This window comes from Diplotaxodon limnothrissa, linkage group LG2 (genome assembly GCF_057381915.1).
Source record: "Diplotaxodon limnothrissa isolate DT_005_m linkage group LG2, D_limnothrissa_male_GT1.1, whole genome shotgun sequence".
In the NCBI taxonomy this organism is placed as follows: Eukaryota; Metazoa; Chordata; class Actinopteri; order Cichliformes; family Cichlidae; genus Diplotaxodon; species Diplotaxodon limnothrissa.
In genome coordinates, this window is record NC_140597.1 from 29,331,492 (window position 1) to 29,358,725 (window position 27,234).

The 27,234-nt window shown below is 39.2% G+C and overlaps 3 protein-coding genes across 3 annotated transcripts in view; 1 reads left to right on the plus strand and 2 right to left on the minus strand.

Annotated features, from left to right (window-relative positions):
- The window catches only part of atrx (ATRX chromatin remodeler), a 35,263-nt gene extending 30,956 nt beyond the window's left edge, over window positions 1-4,307 (minus strand). Inside the window, exons 1-7 of the mRNA XM_085361927.1 lie at window positions 4,123-4,307; window positions 1,517-1,578; window positions 1,371-1,420; window positions 1,130-1,245; window positions 963-1,043; window positions 287-396; window positions 111-178 (exon numbers count right to left, since the gene is read on the minus strand). Coding sequence (XP_085218053.1) covers window positions 111-178; window positions 287-396; window positions 963-1,043; window positions 1,130-1,245; window positions 1,371-1,420; window positions 1,517-1,578; window positions 4,123-4,138 — 503 coding nt within the window. The 5' untranslated portion in view covers window positions 4,139-4,307. The remainder of the gene's footprint in view (window positions 1-110; window positions 179-286; window positions 397-962; window positions 1,044-1,129; window positions 1,246-1,370; window positions 1,421-1,516; window positions 1,579-4,122) is intronic.
- A 1,790-nt stretch (window positions 4,308-6,097) lies between these two features.
- LOC146638631 (uncharacterized) lies at window positions 6,098-6,928 on the plus strand. The gene is made up of 4 exons (XM_085370178.1): window positions 6,098-6,238; window positions 6,322-6,360; window positions 6,511-6,615; window positions 6,803-6,928. The coding sequence occupies exons 1-4, from the start codon at window positions 6,098-6,100 to the stop codon at window positions 6,926-6,928; spliced, it is 411 nt and encodes a 136-aa protein (XP_085226304.1).
- A 2,552-nt stretch (window positions 6,929-9,480) lies between these two features.
- kif3a (kinesin family member 3A) lies at window positions 9,481-25,538 on the minus strand. The gene is made up of 18 exons (XM_085370189.1): window positions 25,391-25,538; window positions 24,640-24,913; window positions 24,340-24,484; window positions 23,449-23,533; window positions 23,054-23,159; window positions 22,617-22,756; window positions 22,295-22,492; window positions 21,841-22,015; window positions 21,644-21,742; window positions 21,005-21,073; window positions 18,839-18,995; window positions 18,562-18,742; window positions 17,664-17,774; window positions 17,319-17,444; window positions 11,251-11,304; window positions 11,078-11,146; window positions 10,842-10,972; window positions 9,481-9,819 (listed from the first exon to the last, which is right to left on the minus strand). Exons 1-18 carry the CDS (start codon window positions 25,394-25,396, stop codon window positions 9,771-9,773), a joined length of 2,175 nt encoding a protein of 724 aa, XP_085226315.1. The 5' UTR covers window positions 25,397-25,538; the 3' UTR covers window positions 9,481-9,770.
- Between the last annotated feature and the right edge of the window lie 1,696 nt (window positions 25,539-27,234).

Sequence of the window (27,234 nt, forward strand, 5' to 3'; positions counted from 1 at the left end):
TGGAGAAAAAATATTTAACATGGTTTGAGGGCAAATAGCAAATGAGGTCCTCAAAAACTCCTCCAAACATTACTTTAAAAGAAATTCACTGTTTTATTAGTGTAGTGTACCTGCACTGCTCATCCATCCCATCAGAGTCTCTGCTGATGTCATCACTTGTATAGTATTTGTAGCATGACTGGAGGAAGAGGAAAGAACGTAAATATTAAAAAAAAAAATAGTGAAAATGGTAGAACTTGTAATAATATGATGAAAATATGTGAAATGTCCATCTCAGAGTCTCTACCTTGCAAATAAGTACTTTGAGCACAGGATGAACAAACACAGAGTTACGCTGGAACTGGTTCACTTGTTTTCCACAGGCAGTGCAGTTTACCTTCTTCTGCAGGGCATCATCTACAGCAAGAAGGAAGAAAAAAAAAAAAACATGACTTTCACAATCCACTTCATTTACTTTAAAATCTTATCCAGGTTCACTTTCAACAGTCAACATGACAAATCTGTCTCCCCCCCCCACGCACGTTAAAAAAAGTCAGCATTCTTTTAGCGGCTGTCCAAGCATATATTAATGTTTTCCTCTGTCTGAGAGAATGACAGAATTCCAATGCCCTCACCCTTACTTTAAAAGTTTAGTTGCCTCTAACCAGTTAAATTACTGTCTCCAGTTATTTAAATGCAAGCTAGGCAGATCTCATGGTAGTTTGAGGTCACGTGCCTGCACTCTGTGGACTGCAGCTGGCAACAGGAGAATCAGGTCTACTGTTGCCAGCTGCACTTTTGGAGTACGAGTCAATCCACTAGACGAGGAACTCACTGAAGAAGCAGCTGATTCCTATCACCTTATTTATTGTCACAATGTACGTTTACTTTTACACCTCTTTTTGTACCACACCTGCCAAAAATCAGATTTAATTCTGTAAGAAACACTGTAAACACACATTTTTAATCAGAAATATAATTACCTGTTTTTTTCTGTTTGAAATCCACTCTGAGCTTCATAGCACCTTTGTTTTCATTCCCAGCTGGCCTCATCACTAAAGTGCCTGAAGAACAAAACAGCTCCGTTTGCAACCCAGACATCCACGACATCTTGAATAAAAATTCAGAAATACCTTCGTACAGTTCATACCTTTAGAAACACTCCCCGTGTTATTGTCTGAAGGATTGTCAGAAGTGGCACCTTCACTTTCAGCCGAGGACTCGGATCCATTCTGGTCCGTGTGCTTAGCTACAGAGGTGGGCTTCCTGCAATAAGTCAGGGAATCAACTTTAACATTTCAATCTGCATCATCTCTGCGAGCTATTTTGACCGCATACAAGTGCATAAGCAACAACAAAAGGCTGACACATTTAAGAAATCTGCTCCGCACCTCTTGTTGCGAGAAGAGGAGGGCTTCATAGTTTCTGCTGAGCTACCAGGCTGGCAACGATATAAAATGTGTTTTAATTGCTTGAGAATGAACAAGTTTCAAACATTTAAAAAGTCTAAAACAAACAAACAAAGTGGTGAACTTACCTCCTCTTCCTTTTCCGCCATTTGGTCTAGGTGTGATTCTGAAGCAGCCAGACTCATTTTACCTGAAAAAACATTTACAAAAAAAGTTTGCATTCTGGTACCATATTACATCTGACAGAACAGTCAGAAACTAGAGGGAAAAACACATTTAAAAAAGTACAGCTACATGCATTTACTGTATGAATCTATGTTCACATTCTGCATTTAAACTGAGCTTTTGTCTTTAATTTCAATCTAAACAGTTCATATCTTCTATTGCACCATGGTGCTCTGCTCTGTATAAAGCCCAAGGCTACGTTCACACGTACACGGGTATTTTTGAAAACGGAGATTTTCCGTTTTCGTTTTAAAAAATAATCCCGTCCACACGTAAACGCAGAAATGAAGGAAAACGCTGCTAGGAACATGCCAAAGCAACAGGTGGCAATATTTTCCTTACCGTGTAGAAATGAAGCCTCGGTGGGAAATAGTAAACAAGGATGGGGCATAGAAGCAGAACCGAGTTGTATGTGTGGAGGGACAGTAACTGTGTGTATATGTAAACATTTAAACACTGCAGAGAGTACAATTAACAGTAACAGTATTGTAGAAATTCATTTCACCGAAACAATAACGTGGCGCACAGTGTGATGTCAAAAAAGGCGCACACCTTTGACGCTGCGTTTTCTGCGTTTTTCTCGTCCACACCTAAATGCAAAAACGGAGTTTTCAAAAATATCCACCCTGGCCGGAGTTTTTAAAAATCTCCGTTTTCAGTGACCGAAAACGCCGTTTACGTGTGGAAGAAAGGTGCAAACGCATCGAAAAATCTGCGTTTTCAAAAATACCCGGGTACGTGTGGACGTAGCCCAAGACCAACAGCATATCACTACTATAAATATAGAATAACAAGAATATCAACAGCAGCAGACAAAATTATGATACAAAAGACAAACACATTAAATTTTTCTTTAAGGTAAGGTGTCCAGCCCATTGGATGGCTTCAGAAAATATAAAGGAGGGCAAGAATTTTGGACTTTGATTCTGACGTTCCTGCTTAAGGTGACAAAAAAAAAGAAATAACTAAATGTTTTTGCATCTGTCCCAATTTTATAGCTATTGAGAGTTATATCTTGAATAAACTGGAGTTAATTGCATTGTGGTGCTCAAAGTGCCAAAACACCAAAATATGGTCTGTTTACTTCTTTTTTTTTTCTCCTTTTTTTAAGGATAGTCCCACTCCTTGTTTTACAGTAGTTACTATTTCTCCCCCCCCCCCACTGTGCATCTACTATGATGAGAGGCTCCAGCTCTTCACACTGTGACAGGATGTACTCTTTCATGTCCTTCAGGTGAAATGTAACGGTTGCTAGGTCTATGCTTTCTGTGGTTGGCGGATGTAGACAAGTACAACAGGAAAAAAAAATAGTTCCCACATAAAGCCACTCGCAACAGAGCTTTTCTTTTAATAACTATGGGGTTATTCTTCATGAGTGTATTGAGTGAGGCTTTAAGAAAGGGGAAAGTGGCATTTAGCTTTATGATATTCAGAAAAGGGCCGATGTCTCCAAAAGTGCGCAACTCAGACCAAAACAATCTGTATTTGCTTGATAGGCCAACTGTTTCTCTAACGGCGATTTTATTTATATATTATTTCCAGTACACCACAGCATGAAAACAAAGCTATGCCAACATTTATGTGCACAGTCTTCCGTAAACAAACTCCGACAAAACTGAACTAAATGCAGCTAAATGAGCTCCTGATGACAACAAAAGCCAAACCGCAGGTTTTGCGAGTCCGCACAATCACGTAATTAAATATACCGCTGTGACCTACATGTTTTATAGGCACATCTTTGGAGCATGCCGCTCTGCAGACAGAGCCGCTGCTGTTTATTTTGCCCCTTTTGCGTCATCATAACGTGCTGATTAGATGCTACGAGATGTGGTGAACAATCACCCGGGCTTGCTAGCAGCAGCCGGCCGTACAATTCTTACTCAGTTCTTCCGCGGGAGAAAGAAAAGAGCCCACCTATCTGTATTTGCAGCTTCTTTATCCTCACCGAAGTCTTTCCGGGTTTTGACAAGTCACAAAGTGTCGACTATCAGGGATGCCAAGTTCAGCTCTGGTAATATTAGCCCGTTTACTTCTTTTCACTGCCCCCGTGTTGCCCTGGCAACCTTGCAGTCTCGGCCGTTCACACAAGCTCCAGTGCATGGGCATGCACCGCTGCATGCACAGGCCTTTTTCTCCCTGTGACGATGCCATGACACCAACCCGCGCGCTACCCGCAGACTGGCACTGCCTCGTATAGCATCCCGGCTAGCAACATTTAGCTGGCTCCAATTAACACAACGAAAACTACCACTCAATAAAAAAAATCAATCACATTTAGGATTTTGATCACTTTGACAAACATCCATGTATGCGTATGTGTGCGTCTGAATAAGCGTGTGCGCAAACTTGAGCATTACCGGCCGCGCAGCTAACGGCTGCAACCAAGCTAGCCTAGCTTGCTAACTAGCAAATAGGCTCCTATGGCCCGGCTCGCCGCTAGCGAAGGCAAGCACGGCAATCAATGCAAAACTGACTTGTCTAAACAAACAAGACAAGTGTTCGTACCTACTTCTCGCCGTCGTCATTTCTTGACTGACAAACACGGGTTTTGTCTTTGGCCCAGGCAGCCCAGCTCAGTCGAGCATACAGATTTTCACTAGTGTTAAAGCAAGAAGAAGCAAGAGAAAACCGAAACAACTCCGGTCAGTGGAGACAAAGCAGGGGGACCATCTTGCCGGATGGCTGTGGACGCAGTAAAATGGCGCATCTAGCCTCAATCCTGTGCGGATTCCTATTGGCTGACAGGCTCTTGAGCTTTGGCGCTCTGAATGGTCCAGGCTCTCCGGAGCTGATTGATCCTCCGAGCGAAAGCAAACATTTCCTCCATAAAAAACAAGAGCGGCAGCTGCTTTTGCTGCTGCTCCTGGCTGGGTTGTCATTCCTGTTGAAGCCTATTTACTGATAAAGGTGTACAGCACACAATTTCTATACATCTTTCTCGAGGACGACAGTTCAAGTAAATAAACATGTAGGATCTAAATACACATACCATTGTAAACCTCAAAAGTTTACAATGGAAAGATAATATAAGGCATGTAGCTACAAAAAAGGTGGAAACCACTGTTTAATCTTCAGCAGTAGAACTGACAACTTATATATTATAAAGACATATGACACAATGTTAGAATGTGACAATGTACTAAGTTGAGCTTTACAAGCATCTAATGGTTTAAGTAAATAAACATGACTGTGTTGCACATTTGGTGCAGTCTGTCCTGTTTGACTGTTTAACCATTTATAACCAAGATTCATGCAGACCTTATGGACTCATTTTGAAATCTTGGCTTGGTAAAATCACTGAATAATTCTCATCTTTCAGGAACTACTTGAATGGTTGAGGAGCAAAGTATTGTGAAGTGCACGTGATTGTTTTGTTTCTGTGTTCAGACAGCAGCAGCTTGTGAATGCCTACTGCAATACACTGAATATCCTTAAAGCTGAGTTACTTAACAATACCTAAAGGTGGGGCCCTTTCTCAAAGGATGTCAGCCTCTCCGGTGCAAGGGCACAGCAATAACGAGTAGAAGTGTATAAATGTAAGCGTATTTAAACTGCAAAAAGGTGTGTGCTCGAGCTTCAGCATATATACAAAAAACATCACATAATAAACCAAAAATGTTGCAGCTATCTCTCAGCTGCACTGGGTGTGATTGGTGGAGGCTGTGACTAATTCTACTAATTCGAGTATTTTTGGCTTACTGTTAATGAAAGCTAAACGCTGTATTAGTTGTAACTAAGTTTTAACTAAGTTAACTAACTTTTAACTAAATAGTTTTAAATAAATAATAATTTAGTTAAAACGAATACAGTAATACACTACTACTGTTGTGTCTAATAATGACATAATTGGAGAGAGGGGAGCAGGGTGTGTGTGTGTCTGTGTGCGTGGGTGAATAAGGGTGTGTGGGGGGGATTACTATACAGAGTAAAACTGACATTAGGGCTATTAGGAGTTTTCTCTATCAGTCACATTTTCCTCTTCCTAATGTGTGTGGGATTGACTTAAGTTGAAATCTTGACTCAAAATATTTCCCATGTGCCTACACATTACACACCACAGTCTGATATGTCACACATTAATGGCTAGACACTAATACTAATAAAAATACTAATAAATGTTAGTAATGCCACTTGCTACCACACGCAAACTCTGCTTGTACATTTAAAGTGCGATAAGTCAAAGTCCCAGTGGTGAAAGTAAAGGGCGCACCAAAGCTGCAGTCTCTGTGGTAAAAATATACCTTAAGGTGTGAATATGGGGGGGTTAGGTTCTTGATTAAACTTTTCAGGAAAGGTAACTTCTTAGTAATCGATGGAGTTCAACTAGTGGAACATGTAATAATCATCACGCCTTATTTGGTGCTTTCCCCCTGTGACGTGGTCATGGGTGAGTTGTATAAGTACCAACAGTAGTAAGACTATCTAGGGAATTTACCTTATTCTACTCAAGCTGACACTTCTAGCTCCGGAGCTCTTTGAAAGACATGAAGAACTTTGGTATTGAGTGTCTTACACTGTTGATGATAGCTGTGATGGTCTATGCAGCACCAATCAACCCGTGTGAAGACAAAAGGCTGAAGCTGAAGCAAATTAGAGAACATGCCAACAAGGCATTAAAAGATCATGTAAGTAAACTTTATGTTTCTCTGTTAGTACGCCATATATTCTTTGTTGATATACTCACATTTTTATCTAATTATCCTTGCAGCTGCCTGACTTCAATGTGCCTAAGATAGAAAAATGTGTGGTAAGTTGAAAATGTTTCATATTTTACTCTTCACGGTGTTCTTTGACCTCTATAACAGACAGCGGTTACCACGCGTTTGTTATGTTATGTCATTCAGTTTCATCTCCAGCATGTTGGGCACCGTTGCTTATCACTGTTTTCTCTTTGCAGGAAAATTTCTTCTGCTTAGCTGACAAGGCGCTGAACAAATCTCTGGAAAACAATTCAAATCAGAATCTGGCAACACTTGAGCATTCCCTGCGTGTGTACAGCAAGGTAAAGATGCATATTTCTTTCAATGCATTTGTATGGCAGTAATTCAAAAAACTGACTGTGTTTTAGTAATTAACACAGCAAATCGCTGATGTGGTGATAAAAGATTTGTGTGTGTGTGTGTGTTTAGTTCTGTCTTCAACGAAATTTAATGTTCGAAACATAACTGGTAAACCTGATTTTGTTGCAGGATGAAAACTGTCACCTGCACACGCAAAACCAATATAATATAAAAGACTTTCTGGAGAAAATTGTGCATTGTGTTGACGTCGCCTTGAACAACAAGAGCATCATATGTCCACATCATATTAAATGAAGAGTTATCCCCAAGTTTATTGCAACTGTAAATATATTTATGGACTTATTTAATGACATATTTATTACTTTTTTCACGTTTTCTATTTATATACAAATAAATTAAAACAAAAAGGAGCACTTGTCATTACTTTGATTTTTACACCTATTGATGTGTGTTTGTGTATTTATTACTCATTACTGCCATCAGTGTGTAACATTTATGGGATAATTATGAACTTCAGCCAGGCATGTTAATGATTTAGACATGTGATCACTGGATTTATAGCCTATCTTTATCTCTTTATTTAAAATTAATGTGTGCATCAGTCGCATGCTTCTTACCAATATAAATGATTAAATTATTAAATGTTTTTTAAAACATGTCATTCATAAATAAACAAACAGGGCCTGCCTGAGTAGAGCGTAGGCTTCTTTGTCTGCCTGAGAAAGCGGTTTGTTGATGGTGACCACTTCCCACGCAGGAAAGCAGAAACAGCCCATTTGTAGCACCTCATCCCTCTTTGAGCCACCTCTCTGCGGGGCAACCCCCGGTTCATTTACTGACACAAATACCAGACTTTCACAGTTTGAAAGTCAATAAATAGATGACAATGACTTGGCTATGTGACCCGTTTCACATCACCATGAGCCGCCAGTTGTAACTTTTGATTTGATGCAGTGAATGATGCCTGCCTCTGTGGTTTCCAGCAGGATGTCACACAGATAGCAAGCCCTGCTGCATGGCTGCAATGTAGATCGAGGTTAAACTGGGACGAGCCGGAACCTTCGACTAGTGAGTGAATGTTGAAATCTGCTGTTACATACAAAATGCTTTCTGGCGAGTTCATTTCCTCTGCGCTGAAGCCTAGCGTTGCTTCCAGCTGACGGCATGGCGATAACTCCTCCATCAAATTCAAAAGCAGTGTGCACATCCTTTTATCCCTTTCATCCCCGCTTTGCCCGATGATGTGCAGATTTTTAAGTCAGACAGTGGATCTGTACATGTGTCCCTGAAGTTATTTCATATTAAGAAATGACCTGAAAACAAATTGAATCACTGGAATTTTGTGCTATTGAAATATGGTATTTTAATGGTATTAAAATATGTGGAAATTTAGTGCAGTTTACACTAATGGACTATACTGGACTAGTGTAGAACAGGATGTGGTGTTTAAGATCACTTTTTGATTAGATCTGTGGTTCTCAAACTGTGGGGCGGACCCCACTGCAAGTGCACTGACAACCATCTATAAATATGATGTAAAAATAATGTGAATAAATATGATTTATTTCTACAAGGAAACATGAGAGTTTGCTGATTCAGTTGCACTGATGACTTTCAGCTTTAAGTCTAAAACAAATTCTCTTATTTTTAATAAGATAGCCGATCATTGTTAGGTGTTGTAGCAAACCTTTTCGGCTTCTGAAATGGGGCGTGTAGTTTTACTCATAAGATTGTACCTTTGATACTGCCTGTGAGCTGGTAAGGAGCTGTGACAGCACATGAAATGCTGAATTCAGACGGTTAAATCCACAAAGAGCAGTAAACCTCAAGGCTGACAACAGAACAGATCAGCTGATCACAGCCTGCACAAAGAATACAAAAGATTCTCACAAATGAAGTTATCGATGGACCATTGTGCTGGGAATGCTCATGCAGATGATCAGGCGTGTGTAACATGTCCGATCATCTTTCATGTGTGGTGCCATCATGAAAAGAGGGATCAAGATCACTTCCACCTGTATTCTGGTTTGTCCCACAGGGGGATCAAAAGAGCAGGGGGCGGTGGGGATCCTTGGTAAATCACACCCTGAAAGTATTTGTGGGTAAAACTGTTCAGTAAAAAGTTGTTTTATGCAAAAGATAAAGAAAAAACAAATATGACATCAATTAGGTTAGTTTAGAAATTCATTCTGAAAGCCAGCTGAGCTGTTTCTGGTGTGGTGGTGTAATCATGATAATCTCTTCTAGTTTCTAACATTTTAATTCTGAAACACAAAGAGCATCCAGAATGTGAGATAAAACATGTGGAATAATTTAATAAATAACACCCCCCCCCCCCAAAAAAAAAACAAAAACAAAAAAACCCAGTGGTTTAGGGATTGTAAACAGTTGACAGTATGATAATACAGTATGATACCAAATAAAAGCCATTTTGCCTCTACTATAAAACACCATGAAATGAAATCATCTTCACAAAAATTCCTACTAGTGCATTATACTAAGGCATACCATATGCATGTAGTATCTCGTTATAATAATATAACACAGTGTCCTGACATCTGACAATAAAAAGATGACTTTCCTATTTTAGCTATTAGCAGTAAGAGTTGACTGACATGCATGCTCCTATGCTCCTTACCTACAGGAACAAGTATAAAGCAAACTTTTCGTGTATATAATTATTTAAATACTTTAACCTTTTACCCAAATGATTTCTGTGAAATTGCACACGCAATCAGAAATTAATCATAACACATTAATATCCGCACGAGCCACTTAACACAAACCAGTTGGTCACATCGCAGGAAATCAGTTTAGAAGCTCACAGCTCTGTTTCTGTCAGCTTCTGTCAGGATTTAAGACATTTTCAAAAGAGAAATGTATATATTTATGGTTATGGTGCAGCTGAAAAATGTCCCAAAGCAACATAAAAATACCACAATACATATAACAGGTCCTCCAGGCCAAGAAGTCTAAAGTCCTATCACAGGTGCAACTCTTTTACATGTAAAACCGTATGAGTTATTTAAAGTATGCAGATAATCTTTTAGATAGTGTTTGGTCATAAACTGGACCAACAGCTTCTTTCAGGTAACACGAGAGTTGCAGTGCACTGGGGCTCTCCTCTGTGCTGTCATCACTGCAGAAGGGATTCGATCACAGCGTCTGGCTTTGCAGATCTTTTCCTGTGTGGAGATGGGTGTGTGATAAACGTTATCAAGCATTTCAAAGAGCTTTTCAGCCTGCTCAGTTCTCAGAAAAGCAGCATATCATGATATTGACTAACACCATCATGCTTACAGCTCATATCAAACTGCTATAAATACACTAATTATGAAGAGTTGCTAAATGTTTGAGTTCCCAAACGATATTCAGGAACTCAACGCTATATTTAAATTGATCACCCTGTTCTTCACTTGGACTGCATGCACTTCATATTCATGCAGTCGAACTCAAGAACAAAAAAACAAAAAAGATAAAACATAAGTAGAAATGTCACTGATCTACAAGTACACATGGAGATAACCAGCTCACTGTTTAACAAATTATTCTGAACCCTGCATCTAAAGAACCCATTTACACTTGATCTGTTTTTGCATCTAAGCTTAAACTAAAAAAAAAACAAAAAAAACAATCAGTTTGACCTGATTAGTACTTTAACTCTGCCTCAGTGTAACTACGTGAGGAAGATCTTCCTCTGTGATAACTGCAGCTGGGGTAACAGAAAAATTAAGTAGAAATCAACCATCTCTCTCCATGATAAGCAAGCGCAGGAACGCGATTGCAACACTCTGCCAGGAGCAATAATCTGATCCAAATTCAGCACTAAGGGAATAAAAAGGCCAACATTAGAAAGAGGTGCAAGTTTGAATTTTGGTGTTGTTGGTTAATGGTAGCTATTAGCTGGCCTGTTAAAAAAAAAAAAAAAAAATTTTGTGGAAGTTTTTTTTTTCCTTCCTTTTTTAACATTTCGGTCATTCATCTTGCAGACAAGATGCAGTCCAACCCATGCAAACCAAACTGGGTCAAATCACATTCAAGTACATTGTACATTCAAGTTCATATTTGTTAACTAAGAGGAAACAGAAGTGTATTACATACTGCTATGACAAATGTAGATGGGGGAGGAAAATGTGTGTGAACTACACAGGGGACAGGTAGTCAATATTAAAACACAAGGTACTGATTTGTGTAGAAAGCTCTCTACCTTCGCCCCGTCTTGGGACGGCCACTCTTGCTACTTTTAGAGGTCCTGGGCCTCTCTAGTTTCATCAGCGACTGCCGCATACTCTCCTCTGTGTAGGCTAGATACACATGAGACAGATCCACCTCAAATGGCTACAGTGACAAGGAGAAAAGAAAAGAGGTCAGAATTACAATGTAAAGAGAGAAAAAAAATCCACAACATCAATGATTACATAAAAACAACTTTCCACAACTCACATCTTTTTCTTTTTTGTCTGGAGCAGGGGTCTGTTTTCTCATGTTGTTGCCAGTGTAAGCCACACATTTCTAAAAGAGAGACAAATCACCAGAAAGAAGGAGTGAAACTCTTTAAACGGATGCTGATTAGACTGTGCACCAGTGTGTGAATTAGCTGTGCAAAGTGAGCTCACCAGCTGCCACTCTCCAATGTCCTCATTCCAGTGCACATAGTTCTCTATCATCTCCTACAAGCAAAACATGAGAGATTATCAGAAGCACTATCTGGAAGTTGAAGATGAGATATGTTGCATGGTGAGAAAACAGCAAAAGTAACATTTCTTTCTGCTTGTCAAAGAAAAACTGGTCAGCTGACAGTTTTGTAGGCTACTTGGAAGGCCATGCAACCTTCCTGTTTGCCTGCTTCTCAATGAAAATGTTTAATGCTGGTAGATGTTGCTTCCCATGTAAAAATGTAATCGTACAGGAAGCTCATTACTAATGTTTGAGTAAAGAAAGAAGCAGCTTTTCCAGTTTGTACATCTGAGTTTAAATGCATGTATGTCTACTAGGGCTGCTCGATTATGGCAAAAATGATAATCACGATTATTTTCACTGAAATTGAGATCACGATTATTTGACGATATTTATTTAACCCTTTAAGACCTAAATGGTAAATGGTAAATGGCCTGTATTTATATAGCGCTTTACTAGTCCCTAAGGACCCCAAAGCGCTTTACATATCCAGTCATCCACCCATTCACACACACATTCACACACTGGTGATGGCAAGCTACATTGTAGCCACAGCCACCCTGGGGCGCACTGACAGAGGCGAGGCTGCCTGACACTGGCGCCACTGGGCCCTCTGACCACCACCAGTAGGCAACGGGTACTATAGAACCAAGTCCACCAGAGCTTATATTATTTTTTTTACATGCTGTAGTGCCATTTGTGGGAGCATTTCAAGTTGCTATACATCAATACAACTGTTATAGCCCATATTTTAATAATATGTATGCATTAAGTCCATAGTAATTACATAAATTGCAAAAAAGTGCAATAAACTACAAAAAATATTGAAAATCGCTTTTGTTTTGTTTACATATATTTCTACTTGGAGAAATTTAAGAGGTTTATCCCTCAAAACTTTAAATACAATAAAGTTGCAAAAAATAGTTTACAACAACAGGAAATTTATTTTGAGTGTCTTCATAGTTTTATTTTGGAGATACAGTTTTTATATACTGCAGGAAAAACAAAAAACAATCCTATGATGCAAATTTGCAAAGAAAACAGCATGTGCATCATTTCACTGTGGGAAGTGTTACGAACAGCTGATGGATCGGCAAAGCGTGTTTCTGGAATATTATGTTTTTGTTCCTGCAAGCGCTTTTTATGCAATTTTTGCAAAGCTATATGTGGAAGGAAACCGTGACCGAGGACAAGCTGATGGCATCAGATGTAAGTACAACTCCTCCGGTTTCATATGCAAAACAAATTATTGTGCTAGCTTACACGGTTCAGGTTCTACAGGGATTTAAAAATAGTTACGCAAAACGGAGCGTGCTGCTCTGACCGGCTTTAAAGGGTTAACAATGACTTTAAAAAATAATATAACATAGTGTGCAACACCACTGAAGTTGTTTTTTTTTTACCTCTTTTCAACCAACAGCAGTCACTCTCCTCTCCAAATAACTTCTGCTTAGCTTTCCGAGCTTCCCTCGGGTCCTCTTAATCAGCGGTCTCCAACCTTTTTTGCGCCACGGACGGTTTATGCCCGACAATATTTTCACGGACCGGCCTTTAAGGTGTCGCGGATAAATGAGGGAGGGGCTAATAATCGGCTCAGTCATTTTTAATGATCGTTGAAATTCCAGATCGTAATCGTGATTAAAATTCGATTAATTGAGCAGCCCTAATGTCTACTAGATTTTGAATTGCACCACTTTTGAAATCTGTTATCTCTTTTCACATCTACTATGCACATATACACGACTTGGACAAAATACTTGGTAACCTACACACAACACCTACTAGAGCTGCTCGCCCACGGAAACCCATGCCTAGCTAGAGGCACATTAGTTTCTGTGATGTTATTACTGGCAGAGGAGGCTAGGAGCTCTACAGTTACTGGGTCATCAGAGCGTGTCGTGCCCTTTCAGCACTTGACGATCCTGGTCTGTGACGTTAATTGGTCTGCCACATTTTCATAAACCCCTCCAATTCAAGCTCAAAGTCTGCGCTTCAATCACATATTGATGGATTGAAAATTCACTGTTGTGGTGTACAGAGGCAAAGCTACAGAAATTATGTGTTTGTCAAACAAATTACAAACGCAGCTTTTTGTCTTCCTGCTGATGTGCGCACACATACTGTGAAGAGCACTATCGCACAGTCTATGTCTTTTTGTAGGTACTTTGGTAAAAACAAATTTGGCTTGTATATCTGTCACAACATCTCATTCAGCACTACAACATAGCTTTCTAACAACATCGTACTACGCAAACATCCTGTTTTAAATTAGTAGATAAACCTTAATAGCTTCTTCTCCTATGGATGTGTGTTGGCCAAAGTAAAGCTGATTAAATCTGACCCCGTGTTACTCTGTTTGCGGTCTACTCTACAACATCTGGCTTGGATGCTCTTCTTTTAATTTCCTGGAATATATGAAACAAAATTTAAATGTATGTTTGTAGATGTGAAAAATAATTATTTGGTCACAACAGTCACTCTGTTGCTGGTTGGCAAAATTCACAAAGGTCCAGCAGTAACAAATCCTCTCTCTTATTAACAAAGGCACAGATCTTTAGGAAAATGCTATTCATTACTGTCAGTGGCATGTCATTACAACTGACATCTTCCTACAAATACCATTTCCCCATTAATAATCGTTAATACCATATCAGGATTAAAGATTTACAGAAGTTCACTAATAATCAAAACTTTCATTATGTGGATCAAATATGTGGAATTTCTGGAAAAAAAAAAAACAACAACCAAAAAAGAAACAGAGGGGTTTGTTGCTACTGTGAGACTTTTGGTTGTTTTTTTTTAATCATTGTTAAAAACATTGGAAAAAAATATGGAAAGAACAACAATAACAATAGGGTTTTATTTAGAAAATGTGATATTTCTAAGTATATCCTTCAGTTTTTAATATGGCTTTTATTTTGAAAATCTCACACAATCTGATCATCTTGATAACTTCAAATAAATAATTGGCAGCTATAATTATCAAAGCTGACATTTTCAAGCATGTTGGTTAATTCCTGTAAGTAAAAGGAGGGGTCATTCAGCATACAAGACAAAAATTCATGCCTAAAGATTGAAAACTGTGGGCAGGTTAGAGACAATTGTTTTGATTCTAACATCTGACAGTTAATTAGTCCAATTCAGACCTACCATTACTTTGAGTAAGGGCAGATTTTCAAAACAAATTATTAATTAAAAATTATTAAATAATTCAGAAAGAGTAAAACACATGCACAAGGTGTCTGAACTGTGTCTCTATGACAAAAGATGTAGAGCAGGGGTAGGCAACCTTTCTGATGACGAGTGCCGTCTAAAATTTCCTCAGAAGTCAGTGTGTCATATGATTGCATTAGCAATAAATTTAATAACGCTCTATATTAACAGTTACACACTATATAGAACCACTTCATAGAATTATATTTGTTTGCAGATGTTTGCAGCTATCAGCGAATAGTTATCAGCTATTTTGAAACAAAAAAAAAGACACTTTTTATCCATAACAAGAACTCCATAACAGCAAATGAACTGTACAACAGAAAATGCTATTTCCTCACAACAATGATAAGAAAAATAAACTGAGCCAATATGGCATGTTTGTTAATACAGGGATACACATGTTAATGTGATCTCTGGTCTCCCACTCAGAGACACAGGTCTTCAAGTGTCCAGCATTCAGACGGCTACCTGAGGACACTCTTCATGTGAGAGAAAATCTGCTCACACAGACATGCAGAGCCAAATACTGTCAATAAGGCCTCTGCAATGTTTTGAAGACAGTTAAACTTGTCAGGTAGTGATGTCCAGCAGGTGAAAATGCAGCTCCATGAACACGCACAGCTGTGGATTCCAGCTGCTTCGATGTTGCATTAACTGGCATTAACTCAGCCAGTTAATGCAAGACAAATCCAGCTGCTCATTAAAGCTTTCTGGTGTGATCAGAAAATAAAACATTGGTCCATACACCTGAAAGTCCCAAAAACGAGTCTGTATCTGTGTATTTCCATGGTGCTGATGCTGTGCTGAGCGGAAAGCTCCTGAAGCTTTTGAAGTGTCGGAATGTGGAAAGCTAACAACATCCCTCTCACCAGTAGGCTAAGTTATTTTTAGCCAATTACAAGTTGAATCTGGTAGTTGGGGTTGTTAGCTAAGATACCGTCATTAAGAAGTGGCACAACTAATATGTCTATGCAGCTCATTTCTGATGTGCACCGCTGGCGCGACCATTTATTTTTTAATGCACCTTCTCAGATTAATTCACTGCGTGTCTTGCCCAGGGCTGGACTGGGACAAAAAAAAAACAAAAACAAAAAAACAGCCCAGGCATTTTGACTAGAGACCGGCCCACCAGGTATTAAAGCTATAAAGCCTTTGAATGAAAACAAATGCTGTTGTGACAGTGATGTACAATCTTGTTGGTATATGTATGATTTCTATACATTTTACGTCAGATAAAAACTTTGGTTGTAAGCTTCAGATAATTATTTAATAACAGCCAGACATTTTAAATGAGAATAAGAAAGTTTTTCTTTGTGCCCCACCTTTCCCTGTAAATGCCCTGCCTGGCCCCCTAGCAAAACTTTGCTAGACCCGCCCCTGCACAGTTACCAACTGTCAGTTACATAGAAAAGGATCCTGGTGTTATTTGTCTCTCAGAAACAGTTCATAACTTCCCTTCAACTCATTCATGTCACCTAAAAGGTAAACCTGTTTCTCCATCACCTGTTCAGCTCTGATGATTCAGTAAGAACATCTCCTGGTTTCATCTTCATGTTTCCCTCTCACCACATATCCAAACCGACATCATGACCAGCAGCTTTTACGGCTGTGGCTCCAGCAAACATCAGCTGATACTAGAAATTAATATTAAATAAATTCTAACAACAGCTGATCAAGCTTGAACATGCTGCTGTTGTTTAGCGCGAAATCCAGCGGTTTCCTCTTTCTGGCGCAAAGTGGGCGATAAACAAACAAGAGAGAAAAGCCGATCAGCTGCTCATTGATCAGTTTCATGATTGAAGTAGCAACAGGAGAGGGAGGGGAGAGAATGAGAGGAGAAGATGCAGCTGACAGCATAAAGATAGAAAAACTCCAGCTTTGTGCCTTTTTCACTGTAGCTGAAGTACAGGACAAACTGTGTTCCTTTTCAGCTCAATACGAAACGCGTAATATTTTCTCTGAACACAGGACGATTCCGTCTTTTTACGGGATGGTTGGCAACTCTACTAACTAACCGTATGAATAAAATAAAGTTCACTATCAGTAACATCAAAGCACCCACCCAGCTGTATAGAAACTCTGTCGTGCTAGCTAGTACGCAGTACGAGTTATTGTAACTGACTGTAAAAAGTCAGCACAACGAAAATAAACTCCACCTAAACTTGGTTTATATCTGACCCAGATAGACTGCAAGTCATAACTTCTTACCTAAAGTTCAGTTCACCTGACACTCGGACCGGCCCCGCCTCTGGTCTCTCCTGTTGCCTCCCCTTTCTCTCATCCACCTGCTGGCCACCACTTGCTAATATTACTGAATCTGTGGAAGCTACGCCATATCCACCACCAAAAACTGAGTTATTTTTACACACCGGCCAGCATCTGGCCAATCTACTACCTTTCATTGTTTATACCGTTACAAAAACAAACAAACAAAAAAAAAAAATCATCGGCCCACCGAACAAATGCCCGGTATGCCCGATGGCCAGTCCAGCTATGGTCGTGCCATCACTTAACCCTGGCACGGGTGCCTAGGGTTGCCGACCCCTGATGTAGAGGAAGCAGAAGTAAAACAACAATAAATAAAGCCAACAACAATATAAAAACAACCCCACTCAATTCATGTCAGATTTAGATGATGTATGCTTAATGTGTGTATGTTTAAATAACAGGTAAATACAAGTATCAGATTAGCCTTGTAACTAAAGATGTCTAATATTACAGTACTTCTACTGTCATTGCGTTATCTGGACTTCTCTTAAAAGCCCACACATGCGCACGCACGCACACACACCTGGTATTCCTGGGGAATAAAGTTGTCTATGATGAGCATCTGGAGCCGGAGTTCTCGGCTCAGCTGGCGGATATTCTCGAGGAGGCCTTCGATTTCTCTGTGATGCTCTTGCTGCAGATCTGCCATCTAACCGATGAAAAACAACAATGCTAGCGGATCAGTTTCTGCTAAACTGATAATACATCTAGCCACAAAGAGCTATTTGATTAAATCTGAATATACATGCTGCATACACAATTAATAATAGCAATACTTTAGTGTCTCATAATGGTCACCCTTCTGTCCCGACAGGGAACAAGTCAAAGAATAATGATCATTTATGGTGCAACCCTTTGTTAAACTTACTTCAGATTTGGCAGCCATCAGCATGGTCCATACTTTCTTCAGCTTCTTGGTCTTTCCTTGAGCCTCTTCCTGCAGGCTAGTATACTTCTCTTCTATATCCAAACGTTCTTGCTGTTTTAAGAGGGACGAGGTTTGTGATTATGCACAATCAAGGTACTTTTGCAAGCTTTTGTTTGGGTTTACAAAAATATATTGTGTGTATGGTAAAGGACATTATACCATCGAGCTGCAAGCAGGAACAGCCACAAATAAACAGCAAAAAATCAAAATATCACTTTTAATAATAATAATAAGAAGAAAAAAATAAAGCTTTCAAATATCTTTAATTCAGACATTAAACTAAAAGGACATGAGTTTCAACTTTTATCTGAACATCGATCATAATCAATTTGCACATGAAAGTGTGTAGTATTAACTTCTAACCATATTTCCAACCACAGTGATGCAATAATTTCTCTAAAAAACAAGCAATGTAACTGTCAGCATATCCTGTCATCTCAGTGAAGCACGACAGGATAATGGTTAGCTATGAGTGGCAAAAGAGTCGCAATTTTTTGAAGCAAAATGTTGCCCAAAAATAAACAAAAAAACTAAAACAAATTGTAAAACTATTAATTTAGCTGGTTTTTTTTAAACCACTGGTCAGCAAGCAAACAAAACATACATACATGAGATATTCTCTCCAGGGTAGCTGACAGATATGGGTTACAGGTTTAATTTCCGAATGTATGTGTTGCTTTATTGTGGTTACAATGTGGTACAACAGGTAAAGAAGAATTTCCCAAGTGGTAATGCTGATTCATTATTGTGACATTACCGTCAACAGCGTGACTATCAGCTGCCAAACTTAGGAAAGGATGAGATAATGCGTGGATTCAGTGACGTTATTTATCCGTACCTCTTTTTCCTCCAGTTCCTTCCGCAGCTGCTCTGCTCTCTTGCGACGCTCTTCGAGTTCATTGTTGGACTCCTCCAAAAGCTTCTCCTGCTCCTCAGCTTTGGCCAAGAGGTCCACCCCACCCACAATCACCTTCTTTTCTAAAGCCGACAATTTCTCTAGCAGGAGGTGATGCTCCTGCCTGACATTTTAAAAGGCCCACCAATTACCAAAATTAGCAAATACCACAAATGATTTTTAATCAAAAATAGAATTTATTTTCTCTTTATTGACTCACTGGGCTTTAAGAAGGTCCTTCTCCCTCTTCTCAAGCTCTGCTCTTGCCTTGTTCCTCTCCTCCTCCTCCATGTCTAGCTTGGCCTCCAAAGCCTTTCTTTCCTCTTCAATCTTTGCCTGCATCTCCACCATCTTGTCTGGGGAAACCTTCTTCCTTCCTGAACAGACACACATAGGACAGCAAAGAGCCTTAGTGGTTGTTTAACAAGCACTTGTCACTGTATAGGTATTGGATCATTTAAAGGCAGATTCATTCCTCTTTAACAATCAGCATTAGTATTATTTAATCTGTGCAGTTTCTGAGCAAACCTGTTGGTCTTCTGAATGAGTCCTTATAAAGGGAATGCTAGTAGGATCCATGTGCATATGTTTCTAGCTTGCTAGTGCACAGTATTAAATAATCAAAGTTAGTATATGCAAAACCTATGAATAAGGGAAACTATAAGAAATGCGAGGATGATATGGTGCTTATGAAAAGAGTAAGTATTAAGGGTGGCAGTCAGACAATGGACAAACAGAAAAATGCTAGCAGTGCTTATACAATCAGCAGTTATCCAATCGGTTAGTGAAAAGCTACTAAAGCACGTGTTGGCAATCTTGATCATTTTAAGTGAGCAAAAAACATTGTTTGTAAAGGACAGTTTGACCATGTAGACTCTTACACCAACCTCTTTCTTCTTCAATTAAGAGGTGTATAGCAAGTCAGACAGGCATCATTTGCACCAAAAGGAGGAGAAAGAAAGAGCAACACATTACAGAGTGATTCGGAAAGTCTTACATCTCTATAAATTGAAACAAAATTATATATATATATATATATATATATATATATATAAATAAATAAAAATGCTGATGAGATGAGAGGCATCTTTTAGTGATGCCAGTCATAAGACACACAGGAAAGAAAAAAAAACCCATAATGAAACATAATGTGGGTGAATTAGGTCTTAAAGAAATCACAATTTGAGCAGGTATAAAGTGAGGATATTGAACTGTCATGCACAAAAACTGATCATTCGGGTCATCTGTAAAGAAGAATAATAGAAAATATTCTTCAGATAACATCAACCTTTCACAAAGAGTTGTCCAGCTGGGCAGATACCCCAAATTAATGGACTGAGTGGATTCAGGAATCTGCAGCATGAGCACCTTCATTCAACGGACAAACTTGCAATCAGTTTTATGGAAACCCTAACAAGGCCTGGGAGATGACAATGAAGGTGTGTGGAGCAGTCGGGAAGCGGGATTACGCTGTGAGCCTACAGGAGTGGCAGTGTGTCAAGGATAGTACAAAGCCCCTTTTCACACATGTCCTGTAATTCACAAACACAATGTAGAATTACCAAACTAGGATCAACACCCCAAAAGATTGCATGCTTCCTTGTAATCCAGCAATGCAATCCTGATGCTAATTGTAAATATAATAACAAAAGAAAAAATAAAGGGGTTTAAGGCTTTCTCCATTACATCAACTGATCAAGGCTTTTAACAAACAAAGAGGACATTAAAAATATATATGAATTTTCACTAAAAATAGTGAAAATTGAGAAAATCTTCAGAACCCAGACAACTGCAATAACCACAGTGAAAAATAGTAACAGGTAACTAGGTAAGCTGACCACTAAAGAGGAAATGCAACAAATTACTTGAGTCATTGACGGGACATCGAGGCCTTAGGAAATCCCCTAAAGAAAACCACCTACATCCACGGCATGAAGAAAAAAAAATTCTGTCTTTATTAGACATGAGGTTGGTATTCAGCTTTCATTCATGCTCTTTTACAGAGCATAACAAGAAAAACTATAAACAGCATACAAGCCATCGTTTAATCTTTATTTTAATCCCCATTCGAAGAGTTGCAACAAGCTAATTAGGAAATACGGAGGGCAAAAAACTTTAAAAAACTAGAAATATAGACTATATAATTACGGATCATATTTACTTTACTGTGAAACTGCTTAGGAGCATCTGTCTAAAAAGGTTACATTGTTTGGGGAAACTAAAATGGGAACAAGACTTGTCAAAGAACTGCGTCTAGTATTCATGAAAGCAAACAGCCAATAAAGCGCAAAAGTACACGGCACAGCAAATGTATCTGTCTCATGTGTGAAAAGGGCTTAAATTTGTAGGCAGGTGGGTTGGTGAGCAGAGTGCTGCTCTAACTCACTATTCTGAGGTTTGTCCTCAGTGGACAGTGGCACTGCGGAGGTGCAGTCACAATTTGAACTGATGTTGTCTGTAAAGGAAAAGAGGAAGTACTATACCCAACAAAGCCCACAATGAGAAATAAAAAAAGAGAGATAAGGTCTAGCAGCGTTTGTTTTGCAGTTTGCGGGTATATCAACTGCAGCTCTGTAATGTGCACATATGCATATAAACAAACATAGCAGACGAGCTTACTCACAGCATACGGACAGTTTGGCTGCTATTAATTTAGAATAGCTTCATACTATATCAAGTAGAAAAGTCCCAACTGAAAAATATGCACACACATCAATTTGAGATAAAAAAAAAAAAAAAAAAATAGAACAAAGCATCAAGAAAACATCCAGCACTGCAACACATACCGAATTCATGAGTATTTAACACCTACTTTTTAAAAAAAGAAGGTGAGAATACCAGGGAAACTAAGAGGTCTTATGTTTAAGGAAGACTGTGAACATTCAAGCAGCATCAAAGCAACCTCAGTGCTGACTCATAATAGAATGATGACAGTGATAAGGCCTAAAACATCTCTTATGCAGAGCATCACTGTAAGCAGATTTAAGGTTGAACGATCTATGTGCTCATTCACAACTGTTTTTACCTCTTCTTCTCCTTCGACCATCTCCTGCCACCCCTCCTTCATCGTCACCTTCATCCATCTCCTCTGATGCACTGCCATCAGAGCCAGAGATCTCTTCACCTAGATGCGTCACAAAGTGGCATTTCACAAAGACGTGGCGTTAAAAATTATATGCAAATCAAAAAGTGCAATGATTTCTTCAAGCTCTGGTTTTTTACCTTCTTCCAGCTTTTTCTTGAGCTCCTCGATCTCTTTCTGAAACTGACGCAGCAGGGCATCTTTAGGATCCTCGTTGATCCTGGCTTTGTTTTTGATGTTTTTAGCCCTATTGGCATAGCGAAGGGTACTGATGGTCTCATCATAGTTGTAGTCTGCAGGTCCTATATTTGCACACTGGAGGGAATTAAAGTGTTGCATTTAAAGAAGTGAGGCAAAAACTTTCAATTCAACATTTAAAATACTGTAAAAATCCCCCTCAATTTAAGGGTTAGTTGGCTTTTTAGTTAGGTCAGGAGTTAGTTGTTTTGTGGTGTTACAGCAAAACAGATCACCCAAAGTATTTTTCAAAAACACATCTATGGTTTAAGCAAGAATTCAAGGTTTCTCTAATTATAATAAATCCTTCCATCCTTGCAAAGACAACAGCACGCTGCTTCCCAAATTTAGCAGTACCATCATTGTTTTGGAGTTTCCACCGAGTGAATCCTGGAGTAGTCGGGTCAGTTTTGAGTTCCTGTAGGGAACGTGAGTGCTCTTGCCATCCACCAGGGCTGAGATGACATTACCCAGCGTGGAGAGAGACAGATTTATCTTTGTTGCTTCCTTTAAACGCTGACCTGTGGCTCCAGTCTTGCCCTGTCTTTCTGAGCCCTGTAAGTAGTGAAAGTCTATATTTAATTAATGGCAGTGAGGTATATCATGGACTGTAAGAATATAGTACATACACCCAATATCAATATCATCTCCTTTAGTTTAGTAGTACAAGAGTACATACCGCAAGGTCAACCAGATGAAGTTTTCCCATGCGCACATGCTGGTTGCCGTCTACGCCCTTCTCGCTGCACTCGATGGTGATGGTAAAAATAGCATGAGAGCGCGAGCTATGTTCATTCATGTTTGTGGCTCCAACAGACCCTAAAAATACCACAATAGGGTTTGACCAGACAATATAATTACGGTGATTGATTCAGTAACATTAAAACAGAACCTGAAATTAAAACTTTGAAAATGTTATTTTTGCATATTTCCCCATTTACTCTTTAGCAGTCACCATTTTCCATTTACTACAAGTAGGGTGAGAGCCTTTTACTCTGACGTGTGGTTTTTTTTTTTTAATCACAAGAGATAAATATCTCAGTTAGGAGGAATGAAGATCAGCATTTAGCTTTGTGGCATCTATTTCACTTTCAGTACTGCCTGTGTTCTGCTTACGGTTTTTGTGGCCCAGTGTCATGATCCTGTCCATGTCATCAGCATTGTTCACGACGTAACCAGACAGGTCTTTTATGTACACGCCAACATCTGGTCTTTCTTTCACCTGTCATAAAAAAAAAAAATCAACACCATAATGTTGAAAAGCTGCTGTCAGAAATACACTAGCAAAACACTGAACATAATCAAATTAATTTAGCCATCTTCTGGAAGGTTTCAGTTCAATTCAATTCTATTTAAAAATCACAACAGTCGCCTCAAGGCACTTTATATTGCAAGGTATAGACCGTGCAATAATATACTATAGTCATATATGGATAAGACTATAGTGTCCTTAATGCCAACTTTATCTGAACCGCTTTGTTAAAAGTTACTCATTGTAAATGCAGTGTTACCTCTAGCCTCTGCAGCTGGTCCTTTCCCAACAAATCCCGCACCTCTTCGTTGTAAATCTCCAGGTATGAAACACGAACTAAAAACCTGTGGAAGGTAAGTGCAAATCAGACACTCACTAAGACTTCAAACTATAAATTGTAAATATTTTACCTGTAACAGTTTAGGTCAAAACCTTTAAGAGCTCTGTTTAGAGCCCTTAAAGGTTTGGAGCCTTTAAATAATTTGAATTTAAAAAAATTGCCTGAGCCAAGGTGTGAAACTGGGTGTGGCTCAGGCGATTAGAGGATCATCAGGGGGTCCTTTTGTCCCTCTGTGGGGGGTTACTCCCACTAGGTTATATCTGGGACTCTCCACCATTTGACCTTAGAACTGAAGAAGCTTCTCGGATGAGAGGTGAAACGTCTTCAAGCAACTTAAAGAAGTCCAGACGCTTTTCTTTGCAAGCTCCTTTGATCAACACTTGAGGATAAACATCGCACTTCACCAAAGACTGAGTTTATGTGAAGCCAGTTACAGACATCCTCATTACACCTTTGACATACACTACTGTGGCTTCTTGACAGCCACAATTTATAACAAGGCTTCAGCTAACCATAAATGGATCAAATGAAAGGGCAGTTGAATCTCTTAGGTTGTGTGTCAGGTCTATACTAGTTGCCAGGTTTTTGGCTAACAGCTGTTTGGGAATCACCTTGCTGGTGCAAAAATACTATTTTATGCCTGTCAAACAGTGTTATCTTTGGCTTTTGCGTAGACTAAAGAAATGGAAACAAACTATGCATTTTAGTGACAATGCTGCTACTAACAAAAGTCCTAAAGATGTAACTTGTTCTTTGCCAAGTTGTCTGCAATTGACTGGATCAATTGTGTGTAACTGATTGTGGTCTTACCTTGTGTCACCCTCTGCCTTGGCAATGTGCCCAAAAATATGAGCAAAGGAATTTGGGATTATCCCTCTGAGCCCTGGCACCGCTCTCACACCCTCCATTGTGAAAGTTTTTCCTGTGCCAGTCTGCCCATATGCAAAGATTGTGCCTGAAATGGACAGAAGAAAATAAAAATCATTACTTCAAATAATGCATGTGGAAAATAAGAAAGAAGAAAAAAATGCAAAGTTTACAATCCAATAAAGAGAACAGCAATGGTTTCTTAATTTGAAAAAGCAATGTGTGTAGTCGCATTAAATATACCATTGTAACCCTCTAACACTGAGTCAATGATGGGGCGGGCTGTGAGATTGTAGACATCCAGCTGTTTACTGTCAGGACCAAAAACAGTGTCAAAAGTAAAGGTCTTGGGAGGTTCGTGGGGGGTCTCCAGCTTGTTGACTGTGATGGTCCCACGCATCTCATCCACTATGACGGCCTGTTTGTGGCCCATCGTCGTCTCTTTCTGGTTGAGGGGACGACATCTCACCACGACCTTAACGTTATCGCTGACCTCCTGCTTCTCAACCTTATGGCTCTGAAAAAAAAAAAGGACCACAATACCATAATAAAGACAGTTATTTCTAGTACGTAGCAATAACTTTTATTTTACGAACATGGATATAAGGGCAGAGCTGTCAGGTCGATTCAGTGGAGCTAGTTTATTAGTTTGGACTAAATCTGAGGGTAACATTTGTAGAAGCTAGCTAACGGTGAGGTTATGCTTGAGTTACCTGCTTTGCATTTGCCGCTAGCTTTTTTTGCTATGCAAAAATACGCTTGGACTAGTAACATAAATGACAATGCTAGCTAGCAAGCACCACTCAAGAACACCAAATCTGAGGTGACACGCAAAACCCAACGTCGGAAGAATGAGTCTGCGGGGTTTTTTGTATCCTACAGCAACAACAACGGCTAGGTTAGCTGTGCTAACCGGTTAGCATCACATCAGCAGAGGAAGGGAGGAACCCAGTTTGCAAACAAAACAAAAATGCAAACATGCGTGGGGACTTACCGGCATAGTGATAAGGCCGAAATGCAATTACAGTGCACGTGTAGTAACAGTAAAATATTTTCAAGCCTTTGTTCATTTGACTCTACGTTATCCGAAGCATTAAAATACCAAAGCTATGCCCATATTACCAGAATCTCACAACCGATCGCTTGTTGTTAGGTCTGCTTGCGCATGCGCTAACCGGTCGTCACTGGCTCAGTCAGCTGCAGTTTAATATTAAATGACATCGAGAATTTAATGTTACGGAGACAAGTACAGGTGGAAAGTATTGGGAAATATTTTGTTATAGAGTGATTCACTACACACACACACACACACACACACACACACACACACACACACACACACACGTCTTTATATCTTTGAATAATACCATCTGCTTGCCCAGCAATGTTCCCTCTAATTTTTCATGTGTCTAAGCGAACACACAAACTCCCTGAGAGGACACTTGGATCACTGTGAGCAACAGCAGACGTGTGCACTGTGGTCACGCCAGCATCGAATCCATCCAAGTTACATGGTTTATTAAAATAATCAAATTACAACATTTACGTTAGACTATACTTTAACCCACTTACAATGAAAATGTAAAAAAAAATATTGTTCATGACCTGTGCAGTTTGTTAACACTATTGGAAGTAAAAATAATAATAACTTGTACTCCAATTTTGAAAACACAACTTTCTTTTTTTTTTTTTTTTTTTTTTTTTTATAAAGCTCTGACTTGTATTATGAGTATGAGTCTGTGGTCTGGGAGAGAGTCCTGTAACTCTCTGTCTGCAAAATACAGTATATAATGACCAATGTTGGGCAATTATTTATATAGTTACTTCTTCAAAAAAGTAAAAAGTTTTTTGCAGCTGTTTACCTAAAAAGCATCCAAGGCAGTTTTTTAAATAAACATTTCAAACTATTTACAGAACAATCATCTGTTCTGCATCAAATTTGATGCCACACAAATTATTTGTGCCACTCCAAAAAATAATTTCTGTCCACTATGAGATAAAGGAGAACAACAGCCTGATACCTGCAGGCCTGACAACAGGAGATGTATCACTCCTGTAACACCTGTAACATTCAGCAGTCGCCTCATTGTTCTGACACACACAACAAAACTACTGACTACACTACACACTAACTACACAAGATTTGCGCTAAACGTCGCAAATCTCTCACATTTCAAAACACCACCATCACTCCTAAAACTTCCCTCTTCCTAAACAACTAAATGCCTTGTTGCCATATCATTTTTTGATTGGAGCGTTTTCCTCATACGCCGTTTTTCTTCCACAGTAAATATAAACAATGATAATATTCAGGAAGAAAACCAAACATTGCATATATTTTTTTTATCATAACTCTGGTTTTACGTGGCCTATCAACACAATTTAAAAACTGGTATACAGGGAGTGCAGAATTATTAGGCAAATGAGTATTTTGTCCACATCATCCTCTTCATGCATGTTGTCTTACTCCAAGCTGTATAGGCTCGAAAGCCTACTAACAATTAAGCATAATAGGTGATGTGCATCTCTGTAATGAGAAGGGGTGTGGTCTAATGACATCAACACCCTATATCATGTGTGCATAATTATTAGGCAACATCCTTTCCTTTGGCAAAATAGGTCAAAAGAAGGACTTGACAGGCTCAGAAAAGTCAAAAATAGTGAGATATCTTGCAGAGGGATGCAGCAGTCTCAAAATTGCAAAGCTTCTGAAGCGTGATCATCGAACAATCAAGCGTTTCATTCAAAATAGTCAACAGGGTCGCAAGAAGCGTGTGGAAAAACCAAGGCGCAAAATAACTGCCCATGAACTGAGAAAAGTCAAGTGTGCAGCTGCCA